The 15,338-nt window shown below is 40.2% G+C and overlaps 2 protein-coding genes and 1 pseudogene across 2 annotated transcripts; all 3 read left to right on the top strand.

The window, feature by feature from the left end:
* Positions 1–228: 228 nt before the first annotated feature.
* Positions 229–4,639, top strand: LOC133980126 (extracellular calcium-sensing receptor-like). The gene is made up of 6 exons (XM_062418709.1): positions 229–365; positions 471–756; positions 871–1,695; positions 1,821–2,042; positions 2,187–2,310; positions 3,726–4,639. The coding sequence occupies exons 1-6, from the start codon at positions 247–249 to the stop codon at positions 4,637–4,639; spliced, it is 2,490 nt and encodes an 829-aa protein (XP_062274693.1). The 5' UTR covers positions 229–246.
* A 2,686-nt stretch (positions 4,640–7,325) lies between these two features.
* Positions 7,326–8,896, top strand: LOC133980960 (uncharacterized; annotated as a pseudogene).
* An 869-nt stretch (positions 8,897–9,765) lies between these two features.
* LOC133980127 (extracellular calcium-sensing receptor-like) lies at positions 9,766–12,936 on the top strand. Its single transcript, XM_062418711.1, has 6 exons — positions 9,766–9,869; positions 10,002–10,287; positions 10,393–11,217; positions 11,335–11,556; positions 11,697–11,820; positions 12,044–12,936. The coding sequence occupies exons 1-6, from the start codon at positions 9,781–9,783 to the stop codon at positions 12,934–12,936; spliced, it is 2,439 nt and encodes an 812-aa protein (XP_062274695.1). The 5' UTR covers positions 9,766–9,780.
* Positions 12,937–15,338: the final 2,402 nt, after the last annotated feature.

Genomic DNA, 15,338 nt, shown 5'->3' on the forward strand with positions numbered 1-15,338 from the left:
ATGTGTGCACTGAATGAAGTAATCCTCTTACCAATGTAAGATTGCTGTGCCCTGTGGGAAATAAATCAACCATTCATGAGGGGAGCACTTTTCCCTGCATCTGACACAGTTGTTATAACAGCAGTGTCCATGTCTCGCTGAAAAAAATGCAGAGCAAACATGCATGAGTTGAAGAGATCTGTTCTCTTATATTTGTTTATCTGCTTGAACACAGCTTCTGGCTGTGAACTCCTTGGCAGATTTGATATGCCACATTTGTTCAAGCAGGGAGACATAATGATTGGGGGGATTTTCCCAGTTTTCAGCAAAGACATAAGCAGCATTTCTACATTTGAGAGACACCCACTTGGAGTGAAGTGTGCAGGGTAAGTTTAACCATCAGATTTTTTCATACATCCTCCTCTAATATTATCTTCCCTCATATGTGCATGTATATCTGTTATTTTATAACTATTTCAAAACCTTTTTAGATTTGACCTACGAGCATTTCGATGGACACAAGTGATGATATTTACAATTGAAGAAATTAACAAAGATCCTACTCTCCTTCCAAACACATCACTTGGCTACACGATTGTTAACTCTTGTTCATCTCCCACAAATACTTTGCGTGCTGCACTAAGTGTGGCTAGTAGACCAGAGGAGATAGAATCAACTTCCCCTTGTCCTCCAGCAATATCTGCCCTCATAGCTGAGGCCGGATCTTCTCAGTCTTTAGCTGTGGCTGGAACCCTTGGACCTTTTCAACTGCCAGTAGTAAGGGATTAAATAAGATGTTTTACTGAATTGTTTTTCCTGTGATATTTGATGATTTTCAAGTGCTTGGTGTGTGACATTTCTTATTACCTCTATTGGTGTTTTTTCTTACAGATAAGCTACTTCTCAACATGTGCCTGTCTGAGTAACAGAGCTAAATATCCTACATTTTTTAGAACAATCCCCAGTGACTATTTCCAGGCAAAAGCTCTGGCTGCACTGGTCAAACATTTTGGATGGGAGTGGATTGGAGCCATACAGTCAGACAGTGATTATGGGCGGAATGGGATTATGGCTTTTACTGAAGAGGTTAAAAAGCTTGGTGTTTGTGTTGCATTTGTTGGGACAATTGGACGGACATACACTATGGATAAAATTCTGAATGTTGTGGAAATGATTAAGGAGTCAACTGTCAAAGTAATCCTTGCTTTTGTTCCTGAGACTGAATTTTATCTTTTGATGAAAGAAGTTGTGAAACAGAACATTACAGGAATTCAGTGGATTGGCAGTGAGGCCTGGATAACAGCTACTCAACCCTCCACTCCAGAAATCTACAAAGCTGTTGGAGGAGCCCTTGGATTCGTGGTCAAGAAGATGGCTATTCCAAACCTAAAACCATTCCTTACAGGCATTAGCCCTTACACTGATCCAGCTGCACCATTTGTGAGGGATTTCTGGGAGATTATGATGGGTTGTAGACCTGCTTTGCCTGGGGAACACACAGGCACAGAGGCAACAAATGTAATATGCACAGGCAATGAAACATTAACAAATTCCAAGGATGTTTTCTTCAATGTCACACAGCTCAGAGTTTCTTATAATGTGTATAAAGCAGTTTATGCAATTGCACATGCTCTTCACCAGTTGGTATTTTGCCAACCAGCTGGAGAAAAAACAGTGGGCCCATGTTTGAACATATCAGAAATTAATCCCAAAAAGGTGGGAAATACTGCAAATAATTGTTAGCAACATATGTAAATAAACAGTTTATTTTCCTGAATAGAAATACTATATGAACAAAAACATAAAAAAATGTGTAACAGATGGTGTTTTCCTTTTCTCAGGTCACTGATCAGATTCAAAGGGTAAATTTTAGGAATCAGTTTGGGGATAATGTATTCTTTGATGAGAATGGTGACCCTCCTGCTTCTTATGAAATTATTAACTGGCAGCTGAGAGATGGGCAGGTGCAACATGTGGCATTGGGTCATTTTGACTCTGCTGCTAACGGTGATTATGAGCTCAGTATCCAGGAGGAAGAGATAGTGTGGATAACAGGCAAAATGGTAATCAAGAAGACTTTTTCCATGAACCAAACTTATTATTTTTCAGTTATTTGTCCTGTTGAAACACAAGTCTCAGTATGACACTTTTTTGGCTGCACTATAATTACATGGTATGTGTTTGTTTTGCTGTGTTTTGTTTCTCAGATTCCGACATCGGTGTGCTCTAATGTTTGTCCAGTAGGAACCAGGAAAGCTGAAATTAAGGGAAAACCCACCTGCTGTTTTGACTGCATCCCATGTGCTGATGGAACTATAGCCAATTCAACAGGTACAGACATGTATCAGCAGAATGTGTGCCATACTAAACCAAGCATTCATAACCCAAGTGTAATTACATGTATTTCGACTCTCTGGAAATTTGGCTTGAAATAGTGAAATACATATATAATAGAAGAGTTGAGTGTCTCATTAATCATCAGCAAAAACGGGTTAGGGTTAGTGAAAAAGAACATTCATTACTATTAAAACGTTCTTTTTTTTTTTTTAAAGACCAAGTTAAATCCTAACAAATGGTCTATGGTCAAAGTGTAAAACCTTTTGTGCCAATTTGTTTCAGGGATAGTTAGCGGATTATTTGCTGATAAAGTATACTGAAGTAGTATATCACGTGACATGGTCAAGCTACTTAATAAAGAAATAAAAAAGATAAAATGTTAAAATAAAAAGTTATAAATAATGTTGTATGAACCATACTTTCCTCTTATATCTTGGGATGTTTTATATTTTAATTCTAATGAAGAATATTCTAATGTCAACTTTTCTAATTACCTAAAAATTGTAATTTGAAATTGTCTATCAAAGTTTTGACAGCAATTTGGGTGCAAAGCTTATCTCCACCTGGTTACCGCAGTTACACTCAAATCCAGCACACCTGCAGAATCACTCTGGGGATTAAGTGTTCTTTGATGAGAATGGCAGCAGCAGCGGTCCCATGAATAAGGGAAAATTCACTGTCCCATATCGCTATTTTTCAAGCTACAAATAATATAGCCTATATTCTACTTGACTCAAACTGCTAACTCATAGTCCTTTAGAATAAGATTTAGATCTCAAATTTAAATTAATGACTGTTTCCCATTACTCAACATCAGACATACCCTGAACATAAAGTTAGGAAATAGCAGGTTAGCGACCTGGGCATGGACCCCTGGCCAATCATACTACTTGAATGCTATGTAGAGCATGTTTTGCTCAGAAAAGCAGTGGGATCCATTATAACACATAAACAACAAAGAAAGTTGCTAAAAGAAAGAAAGAGCTGAGACTGCTTGAGCAGAACTAGAGTACATATGTACAGCAGGTAATTAACCACAGCAAGCAACGTTTTGGGAATTAGTAGCGTCAATTTTGTAATAAATGTCAGAGCATAACCACATCCAATTCAAACCGAATATCAGGATCATTTACAAAAACTTAAATGACAATACTTTGAATATAGATCTTAACTAATCACTAACACTTTTTAGATGCTTAATATTATATACATAAGACCCTAGTTTACATAGTTAGAAGGCTATTGTGGATTTGGGTCTCCAGCGGCTTTAATGTTTGCATGTCTATGTTTAAAATATTAATTTCACTTTAACTAGATTCATTGTTAAATGTATTGCTTTTAAAAGTATAACTTTCCTTCAAATGTAAGATCCAGATGCAGAACTCATACTTTCAGTTAATGTTCAACAGGTACAGCAGATTGCATACCCTGTCCACAGGAATACCGGTCCAATGACAGGAAAGATGAGTGCATTCCTAAAACTATTGAGTTCCTGAAATATTATGAGCCGATGGGAATGGCTCTCACAGTTGTGTCCCTGCTAGGAGCCACTCTGTCACTGGCCACGATGACCATCTTTATCTGCTGCAGAGATACCCCTGTGATAAAGGCCAGCAACGCTGAGCTAAGCTGTTTTTTGTTGTTTTCTCTTTCTTTGTGTTTTCTCTGTCCCCTCACTTTTATCGGCAGACCCACAGTCTGGACTTGCATGCTGCGCCACACAGCTTTTGGAGTGACATTTGCACTTTGTATTTCATGCGTCTTGGGAAAAACGATTGTTGTCGTAACAGCTTTTAAAGCCTCGTTTCCTGGCAGCAAAGTTGCAGGAAAGTTTGGTCCTGCTCAGCAACGGATCATAGTTTGTTCATGCACTTTGATTCAGATACTAATTTGTGTGTTGTGGCTAAAGTTAAACCCGCCTTTCCCAGTCATGGTTTTCAGGTACAGCAATAAGAAGATAGTTTTAGAATGCAACACTGGCTCTGAGGCTGCTTTCTATGCAGTACTGGGGTACATAGGGGTTCTTGCAATAATATGTTTGGTCCTGGCATTTCTAGCGAGAGAGTTGCCTGATAACTTTAATGAAGCCAAATTTATCACTTTCAGCATGCTGATATTCTGTGCAGTCTGGATCACCTTTATCCCAGCATATGTCAGCTCTCCTGGAAAGTTCACTGCAGCTGTGGAGATATTTGCAATTTTGTCTTCAGCATATGGTTTATTAATTTGCATTTTTGCACCTAAATGTTACATAATATTAATAAAGCCAGAGAAAAACACTAAGAAGCATGTCATGGGAAAAAATAAGAACAAAGGACTGTGAATTATAAATTTAGCAGATGATGCCACTATCCCTGCTAACTTTTATATAATGTATGTGGTATGTGAGTAGTGAGCAAGATGATGTAACATTTCTGACATTTATTTATTAATGGTCTATATATAAAATATGGCACTTAAAAGGCAAGATTTACTTCAAGCAATAGTCATGGTTGGCCAAATTACTTCATATTTATTGGCTTTTAGTACATAATTTACCCATAAATGATGAATGATTACTTCGGATTGCATATTTCATTGTAAAAAAATTGTTTTTGTTTGTTTTTCTAACAAAACCATGTCAAAGAGAGGTGTGTTTTTTATGTTGTGTGCATAAAAATGTTGTATTGGGGGGATGTCAAAATATTTAATTAAATATATATATATACATTTAATTGTCAGAGATCTGGCTTGATTATTGATAAACATCATCACATTACCGGGCTTCAATTCATATAACGTAATTTCATCTAATTTTTGTCTTTCACCATTAAATAACAACCTTTATTTACATTTGAGCTTAGTAAATATTGCATTGAGTGATATATAATATGTTTGTCTCATGATTTAGTTTTTGAAAAATATAAGTGGACAAATACAATTTTACATGGTACTGCACTACAAAGATATGTAATGAAAAACTTTTGGATAGTCTAGATATTTAATATCTGTATCAGTAAATAGCACAATTCACATATAGCTTTGTAAACAGCAAGGACACATAAGGGTGATGGCATATGTTGTCTATTCTATAATCATATAATGCTCACAGTCAAATGCTGTATTGTTCAGTTTAGCTTACAGTTATAACTCGGCCACAGTCACTCGCAGAAGATAATTAGCACCACACATTTGTAGACATGTATACATCAAGTTTCAATGCAATACAATATTTTTTTTTTTTTATGTGACATTAAACATGATGTCAGTTTTCATCATTTCCATAAATGTTGATCAAGTGCTGCCCAGCAGTTGTCACTGTGTTAACTACATCACTGCTTGAGAAATGATGAACCAGATACAGTGGTCCCGCATTGAAAAGTAAGCTAAATGTTACTGCTGACCATTCAGAAATGCTGGTCAGATGTTTTTTTGTTTTGTTTTTTGTTTGTTTGTTTTTGTTTTGTTTTGTTTTTTTGTTCACTTTTTGATCACTGACAACTGCTTTAGAGCTGATGTATTAGTTACAGGTTCATTTTTCAACAGTCTAACAGTGATTAATAAAAGCCATGTACTTTATCAGTCATTTCATCACTGACCAATCTAAATTGTTCATATTTTATGCATAAAGCCCTACAGTACAGGGAATGCAAAGTGTTAACAGCCGGCATAGAGGTCAGGACAGGAAGGAAATGGAGGGCGGACAAGACAGTGGAAGTCGCAGAATCACGCCTTAGACAAAAGGCACTGGTGAGCACCTTGGCGTCTGGTAGAGAAGGCTTGGGTTACTACCCAAAGACCCAAGTTAGCAAGACCCAGGGCAAGGAGAGACACCATCTACTCCAGGAAGAGGTTTGAGCTGGTGTGGAGGAAGAGCGAGTGAGCAGAGCGGTAGGACTTCGGCAGCAGGGAGCCTGGACTAAGTGGGAAAGTGCGCTGCAGCGCAGGATCACCTGGTCAAACATCATCCAGGCAGATTTCCATCGGGTCCGGTTCCTGGTGCAAGCAGTCTACAATGCCCTGCCAAGCCCAGCAAACCTCCACGTTTGGGGGAAGAGTGAGACACCTTCTTGCCTTCTCTGCTCTGGAAGAAGCTCCTTGGAACATCTCCTCAGCAGCTGCCGAAAGGCCCTGGCAGATGGCCGCTATCGTTGGCGCAATGACCAGGTGCTTAAGGCAGTTGCCGAAAGTGTAGCCTCAGCCATCAGCACCAGCAAGCACCATCAAGCTCCGAAGAGGGCAATCCCCTTCGTGAAGGCTGGAGAGAAGCCCAGCGCTCGGCCACAGACAACAACAGGCCTCCTCCACACAGCCTCTGACTGGCAGCTGCAGGTCGACCTGGGAAAGCAGCTGAAGTTCCCAGCCCACATTGCAGCAACATCGCTCCGGCCGGACATGATCATTACCTCTGAAGCTTCAAGACACCTGATCAAGCTGGAACTTACAGTGCCCTGGGAAGAGCGCATAGAGGAAGCTAATGAGAGGAAATGCGCCAAGTACCAGGAACTAGTGGAGGAGTGCAGGGGCAGAGGCTGGAGAACATTCTACGAGCCCATAGAGGTCGGCTGCAGAGGCTTTGCAGGACGTTCACTCTGCAAAGTCCTCTCTCGATTGGGCGTGACAGGAGCAGCCAAAAAGAGGGCCATTAAATCCGCAAGCGAAGCCGCAGAGAAAGCTACAAGGTGGCTTTGGATAAAGAGGGCTGATCCGTGGGTCGCTGCTGGGACGCAGGTTGGGGCTTGATCAACCCCGGCCGGGTCACCTGGGCGAGGGATATGTTGTGAGACCTGAAACACATGTTGACACCAGGTTACAACACTGATGATGCGTCCCAGCACATCCAGGTGATGTTTCTTGTAAACTAAAGTTCTGGCTCAGCCAGTGACTCCTAGGAATAGACTAGGTGACAACCAAGAACAGTTTGGCGACTACTGGAGAGATAGCTGACAGCTCGGAAAGACGGCACCCGGGACAGTCTGGGTTAGTACCCCAGCCTGTGTCTTTTTCGTGAGAAAGAACCCCAAAAAGCTATGGAAAGCCCTAAAGAGTTATACTCCCAGGAGATCCCGAGAGGGGGGGAGGATGAGATCTCCAATCGGACGAACCAAAGGTTCGTAACGACTCAAGCAAACGGTTTGACTACGAGCATAGCATGCATTTGCATCATCATCCAAGTAACAGCTAAAGGAGACGTTGACAGTCGACTTAACATGATGACCACCATCATAGTCAGCTCCATCATAGTCAGCTATGCCTCAGAGAGATTTGGACAGATGGAAAAGGGAAGTACCAAGACCACCTTGTACACCATGAAATACACCAACTGCGTCAAGAGCTCCGAACCCTCAAGAAGCAGTACTAGAAATCTACTGACGAGGAGAAGCAGGCATTGGCAGAACTGAAAAACATCCTGCGGAAGAAGTTGATGACCCTTCGCAGAGCAGAGTGGCACAGGAGGCGGGGAAAAGAGAGGGCCAGAAAGCGAGCAGCGTTCATTGCCAACCCCTTTGGCTTTACGAAGCGACAGCTTGGGGACAAGCGCAGCGGCCGTCTTGAGTGCTCTACAGAGGAAGTGAATCGCTTCCTCCAGGACTCCTTAAGCGACCCAATGAGGGAACAAGATCTGGACGCCAACAGATCCGTCATCAACCCCGCCCCCCCAACGACAAAGTTCAATCTGAGGGAGTTGAGCCTGAAGGAGGTGGAGGAGGTCATTAAGGCAGCTCGATCATCATCTACTCCAGGACCCAGCGGTGTACCCTACCTCGTCTACAAGCGCTGCCCAGAGCTTCTCCGGCACCTATGGAAGACCTTAAAGGTGATCTGGAGAAGAGGGAGAGTTGTTGACCAGTGGAGGTGTGCAGAGGGAGTGTGGATCCCCAAAGAGGAGAACTCGAGAAACATCGACCAGTTCCGGACAATCTCACTGTTGAGTGTAGAAGGGAAGGTGTTTTTTAGAATCGTCTCCTGAAGACTGACCAAGTATCTCCTCAAGAACAACTACATCGACCCCTCTGTCCAGAAGGGCGGGGTTCCTGGAGTCCCCGGCTGCTTGGAGCACACTGGTGTAGTTACGCAGCTCATCAGAGAGGCTTGTGAAAATAGAGGAGACCTTGCAGTGTTGTGGTTGGACCTGGCCAACGCCTACGGGTCTATACCTCACAAGCTGGTCGAGCTCGCATTAGACCACCACCATGTTCCCAGTAAGATTAAGGACCTGATCCTGGATTACTACAATCATTTCAGGCTGAGGGTCACTTCTGGGTCCAAAACATCAGACTGGCATCGTTTGGGGAAAGGAATAATAACAGGCTGTACCATCTCTGTTGTTCTTTTCGCCCTTGCCACGAACATGGTGGTCAAGTCAGCCGAGGTGGAATGCAGAGGGCCCCTGACCAAGTCTGGTGTTCGACAGCCCCCGATAAGAGCATACATGGACGACCTCACCATCACGACAACATCGGTCCCAGGGAGCAGGTGGATCCTACAAGGATTTTAGAAACTCATCATCTGGGCAAGGATGAGTTTTAAGCCCTCTAAGTCAAGGTCCATGGTGTTGAAAAAGGGTATCCTTTTTCAACACCATGGATGTTTCTTGTAAACTTACACTGGCATTAGCACTCTACCTAGATGGTTTTCATAAAAGGCTAACCAAAGTTTCCTCTGGGGAATACTGTGATGCAAAGACCCCCTTACTCTTATCAACCAGCTATCTTAAAAATCTCAACTGGCACAATCCCTACTATCAGGCCTCTCATTGCTTTTTAAAATAGATTTAAATATTGTTGTTATTGTGTTTTTATGTCATTATTGCCATTATTGCATACTAAATAATTTAACATTAGTTTTACATACAACGAAGAGACCAGTGTACAGCATTTACATATCACATAAACACAAGAGTCTGTATCAGGGTTACAATATTTTAAAAGTAGGCCTAAGCAGCATTTAGTAGGATTTGATCAATGTACTCTAGCTTTCCATATGACTAAGACATACAATATGTATATGTCTAAAACAACTGACAACCACTTAAACAGGAATGTCATGTTTATCATCCCAAGTAATTTATTATGCAATATTGACCTGCTTGCACTGCTGTACCTCACTAACCATTTTTTGCCATTGCTTTATTTGACATCCTCCAAAAATGTGACACCTTTGGCATATTATGTGTGTATATTATTTGTATTATTATTTGTATATTATGTGTGTCCACTGAATTTAGCAATCATCCTACCAATGTAAAATGGATGTGCCCTGTGGGAAATAAATCAACCAGTTATGAAGGGAGTACTTTTCCCTGCATCTGACAAAGTTGTTATAAAAGCAGTGTCCATGTCTCGCTGAAAAACATGCAGAGCAAACATGCATGAGTTGAAGAGATCTGTTCTCTTATATTTGTTTATCTGCTTGAACACAGCTACTGGCTGTGAACGCCTCAGCAGGTTTGATATGCCAAGTTTGTTCAAGCAGGGAGACATAATGATTGGGGGGATTTTCCCAATTTTCAACAAGGAGATAAGCAGCACTTCTACATTTGATAGGGACCCACCAGGAGTTAAGTGCATAGGGTAAGTTTAAACAGATGTGACTTTTTCATGCTTTATATTCCCTCTTCTCATACTATCTTAAAAACTTAACCTCATATGTACATGTACAGTAGCATCTTTCTTATTATACAACCTATTGCAAAACCTTTTTAGATTTGACCTACGAGCGTTTCGATGGACACAAGTGATGATATTTGCAATTGAAGAAATCAACAAAGATTCTACTCTCCTTCCAAACATATCACTTGGCTACAGGATCCTCAACTCTTGTGCATCTCCAACAAATACTTTGCGTGCTGCACTAACTCTGGCTAGTAGACTAGAGGAGACAGAGTCAACTTCCTCTTGTCCTCCAGCAATATCTGCCCTCATAGCTGAATCCGGATCTTCTCAGTCTTTAGCTGTGGCTGGAACCCTTGGACCATTTCATCTGCCAGTTGTGAGAGATTATTTAGCTGTTTTATTGCATTGTTTGATGATTTGATGCTTTTTAAGTGCTTGGTGTGTATGTGTGTAAAGCCTCTATTGGTGTTTTTTCTTACAGGTAAGCTACTTCTCAACATGTGCCTGTCTGAGTAACAGAGCTAAATATCCTACATTTTTTAGAACAATCCCCAGTGACTATTTCCAGGCAAAAGCTCTGGCTGCACTGGTCAAACATTTTGGATGGGAGTGGATTGGAGCCATACAATCAGACAATGATTATGGGCGGAATGGGATTCTGGCTTTTACTGAAGAGGTTAAAAAGCTTGGTGTTTGTGTTGCATTTGTTGGGACAATTCTACGGACATACACTATGGATAAAATACTACATGTTGTGGAAATGATTAAGCAGTCAACTGTTGAAGTAATCCTTGCTTTTGTTCCTGAGGGTGACCTTTATCCTTTGATGAAAGAGGTTGTGAAACAGAACATTACAGGAATTCAGTGGATAGGCAGTGAGGCCTGGATAACAGCTACTCGACCCTCCACTCCAGAAATCTACAAAGCCTATGGAGGAGCCCTTGGATTTGTGGTGAAGAAGATGGCTATTCCAAACCTAAAACCATTCCTTACAGGCGTTAGCCCTTACACTGATCCAGCAGCAGCATTTGTGAGGGATTTCTGGGAGATTATGGTGGGCTGTAGACCTGCTTTGCCTGGGGAACACACAGGCACCGAGGCAACAAATGTAATATGCACAGGAAATGAGACATTAACAAATTCCAAGGATGTTTTCTTCAATGTCACACAGCTCAGAGTTTCTTATAATGTGTATAAAGCAGTTTATGCAATTGCACATGCTCTTCACCAGCTAGTATTTTGCCAACCAGCTGGAGAAAAAACAGTGACCCCATGTTTGAACATAACAGATATTCAGCTAAATGAGGTGAGAAATACTGCAAGTAATAATTAGCAACATATAAGTGTGAATAAACTGTTTATTTTCCTTAATAGAAATACATAAAAATGTCTAACAGTTAATCTATTATTTTCCTTTTCTCAGGTCACTGATCAGATACAAAGGGTGAATTTTAGGAATATGTTTGGGGATAATGTATTCTTTGATGAGAATGGTGACCCTCCTGCTTCTTATGAAATTATTAACTGGCAGCTGAGAGATGGGCAGGTGCAACATGTGGCATTGGGTCATTTTGACTCTGCTGCTAATGGTGATTATGAGCTCAGTATCCAGGAGAAAAAGATAGTGTGGCGAACAGGCAAAATGGTAATCAGGAAGACTTTTTCCATGAACCAAGCTTATATTTGTATTAACTGTTTGTCTTGTAGAAACATTAATGTCAATATGACATTTTTCAGGTCACATTATAATTGCACTGAATAAGGTGTTATTTCTTTATTTCTCAGGTTCCAAAATCAGTTTGCTCTAATGTTTGTCCTATTGGAACCAGAAAAGCCCAAATAAAGGGAAAACCCACCTGCTGTTTTGACTGCATCCCATGTGCTGATGGAACTGTAGCCAATTCAACAGGTAGACAGAATGTGTGCCATATTAAACCAAAAATGCACAATCCAGTGTTATCACATGCATTTAATTTGTGTAATATGTTTATTTCCATAATACAAATATCAGTGTTAGTTTAAATAGATTCGGTGTTGATTTTTAATTGATTGCATTTGAAGATATATATTTCCTGCAAATGTGACATCCAGATGCAGAACTCATACTTTCAGTTAATGTTCAACAGGTGCAGCAGATTGCATACCCTGTCCACAGGAATACTGGTCCAATGACAGGAAAGATGAGTGCATTCCTAAAACTATTGAGTTTCTGACATATTCTGAGCCGATGGGAATAGCTCTCACATTTGTGTCACTGCTAGGAGCCACTCTGTCACTGGCCACGATGACCATCTTTATCTGCTGCAGAGATACCCCTGTGATAAAGGCCAGCAACGCTGAGCTGAGCTGTTTTTTGTTGTTTTCTCTTTTTTTGTGTTTTCTCTGTCCCCTCACTTTTATCGGCAGACCCACAGTCTGGACTTGCATGCTGCGCCACACAGCTTTTGGAGTGACATTTGCACTTTGTATTTCATGCGTCTTGGGAAAAACGATTGTTGTCGTAACAGCTTTTAAAGCCTCGTTTCCTGGCAGCAAAGTTGCAGGAAAGTTTGGTCCTGCTCAGCAACGGATCATAGTTTGTTCATGCACTTTGATTCAGATACTAATTTGTGTGTTGTGGCTAAAGTTAAACTCACCTTTCCCAGACATGGTTTTCAGATACAGCAATAAGAAAATAGTTTTAGAATGCAACACTGGCTCTGAGGCTGCTTTCTATGCAGCACTTGGGTACATAGGGATTCTTTCAATAATATGTTTGGTCCTGGCATTTCTAGCGAGAAAGTTGCCTGATAACTTTAATGAAGCCAAATTTATCACTTTCAGCATGCTGATATTCTGTGCAGTCTGGATCACCTTTATCCCAGCATATGTCAGTTCTCCTGGAAAGTTCACTGTAGCTGTGGAAATATTTGCAATTTTGTCTTCAGCATATGGTTTATTAATTTGCATTTTTGCACCTAAATGTTACATAATATTAATAAAGCCAGAGAAAAACACCAAGAAGCATGTCATGGGAAAAATCTAAACAAAGGACTATCATCTCTTAATTGATGCTACTGTTCCTGCTTACTTTTATGTAATGCACTGTAATAGAGTATTTGAGTGGAGCAAGATGTAACATTTGATTCAACACAAATGTACAGGTACAAACCATGGATGTACAAAATGACTTGATATTAATACATTTTCAGTCAGTGTATAATTTTCTTGTAAATGATGAAAGATAATTTTGGATAGCATATTGCTGAATCTTTGTGATTTTATTTAAATAAATCATGAACTTTTTCATTTTTCAAAGCAGTTGTGTTGTGTTTTCTATAATGCATGCAGTAAAATTTTATTCCTGTCTTATAGTATAGATTTTTGGGGACACAATGTAATGAATTAAATGTATTGATTATGAGCAAATATATAACTAAAATAATAAAAATTAAAGCTGCAAGCAGTGATGACTAGGCCCTTGCTTCCCTGGCGAAATACTTCGATAAGTTTTCATTTCCAATGTCTTAAGATGACACTGAGTAAATTTGAAGTTGGTCAGATTAAATCTTTAAATCACAGCAAATGGCGATAAAATCAAAAAGTCAAATACAAATGGCTGACTTCATGTTGTTAGGTTAGGTTGGCTCTTTGGTTGGTCCCAAATAGCCGGCTGTGGTTGGTGAGTTGAGCCGTTCGTGAGAGGGCTGGGGTGCAGCCTGACGATGGTCGCCCCTCTCCTATCTCGCACTGAGATCCTAGTGCTAGTTCACTAGCAGAAGACCTGATTCTGGGTCAGGGTTTCATATGTAGCAGAGCAGGTCTCTCGCTGCAATCTATTGAAAGTCAGCCCTTGATCTTAGATTTTGTTGACCAAGGGCACAGGCCCCTCAGACCCATGCCAAACCCTTTGGCATCAAGCGATTTTGGTCTCAATTTAGACTAGGGTTGCCAACTCCCTGAAAAAAAAATAAGGGACACCTAGTTGGCAGGGCTGGCCGACCCAATTGCGTTCACCACTTGGTGAAATTTTTTTGCCTTTTTTTTGTGTGTGAAACGATTTTTGAATTATTTGACTCAAACCTGAATTTAATTCGATGCATGTTTTTGAGTGATACGAATACGTGGAAAACAAATTATTATTCAACAATTTATTTTTTAGTGCAAAATAACAAATCTTTTTAATTGAAATCTGTGCTGCTTAACTTAACAGAATAAAATAAATCTTTCTTTAACAGAACTTAACTGAGCTTAACTGAAAACAGTATAAAATAACAGAAAACAATTGAAAGCAGAACATTCCTGTTATAGTGCACGTTTAGTGCAATAAGAAAAGTGCAAACAGAAAGTCTGTGGAAAAGTTGTGAACATAAACACTTTGTGCCTCAAAGGCCATGACTGTACAATTGTAGTAAATAAGGGAAAACAAATATTGAACTCATGAACTCAAAAGCTCAATGCTACATCATGTGGAGACAGCCTATTTTTTCCATTTGTATTTCTTTTGAGCTTTTGCTGCAGTAAGGGGTTGTTTGTCTTTCAGTGCTACAGAGTAAAACTCTGAGCAAGACAATTCATGATTTAGACTGACAAGTACCTCCACCAATGAGAAGAGCTGGATTCTGCATTGTCATTCTCGTGTGTGAGTGTGCTGTCAGCTCATTGGTGACAGAGCAGGAGAGGGCTGGCTATAATACACATATACATGATAGTGTACCAGCCCACATGACAGAGTACCAAGGGCGAAAAATACATGATAGTGTACCAGGACCACGAAACACAAGCTGAATTTTTTAAAAATGTTTTTGGCCTGCAGTGGGGGATGCCAAACCGTTTGGCATGTAGCGATTTTGGTCTCACTTTGGGTGGAAACTCCAAGCTACCATCTGAACAATTTCAGAAACCCAGTTTTCAGAAACAAAAGGCCTTTGCCGTGCAAAGTGCTCAGGCTCTAATTAAAAAGCTATGTCATTGTCTTTGTGTGTTTATTATCATCATTTAGTGTAACAAATAAACAAATACACTTTTGAAATTAAATAATACAGACATACGGATAACACAGTGCTCTATGCTGATAGTTTAAAGGGATATTCTGTTAAGGACTGTAAACTCAAATGACTCAATGTTATGTGTGTTTACAGAATTTTCCAATTAAAATGTTTTATACTATTTAGCAGCAACTATGGATGTATTATAAGAGCTGGATACCAGACAAAAGATGGCACCGATTCAGCCTAATAAGATTTGCTCAGCAGCTTTGCCCAAAAAAAGAAGTTCCTAGCTTTCAGGTTTGCCTCTGCACTTTGGTTTGCTCACAAGTTTTTTTAAACTTTTCTCAATGTTTTACTTTTCTCAGCTTGAGGAAAGTTTTACAAATACAAAGCCTCTGTGGATAAAAAATACAATATAAAGAATCATAATTGACTCTATTTGCAGTTCAAGGTGTCT

The sequence above is a fragment of the Scomber scombrus genome, chromosome 5 (assembly GCF_963691925.1).
Source record: "Scomber scombrus chromosome 5, fScoSco1.1, whole genome shotgun sequence".
In the NCBI taxonomy this organism is placed as follows: domain Eukaryota; kingdom Metazoa; phylum Chordata; class Actinopteri; order Scombriformes; family Scombridae; genus Scomber; species Scomber scombrus.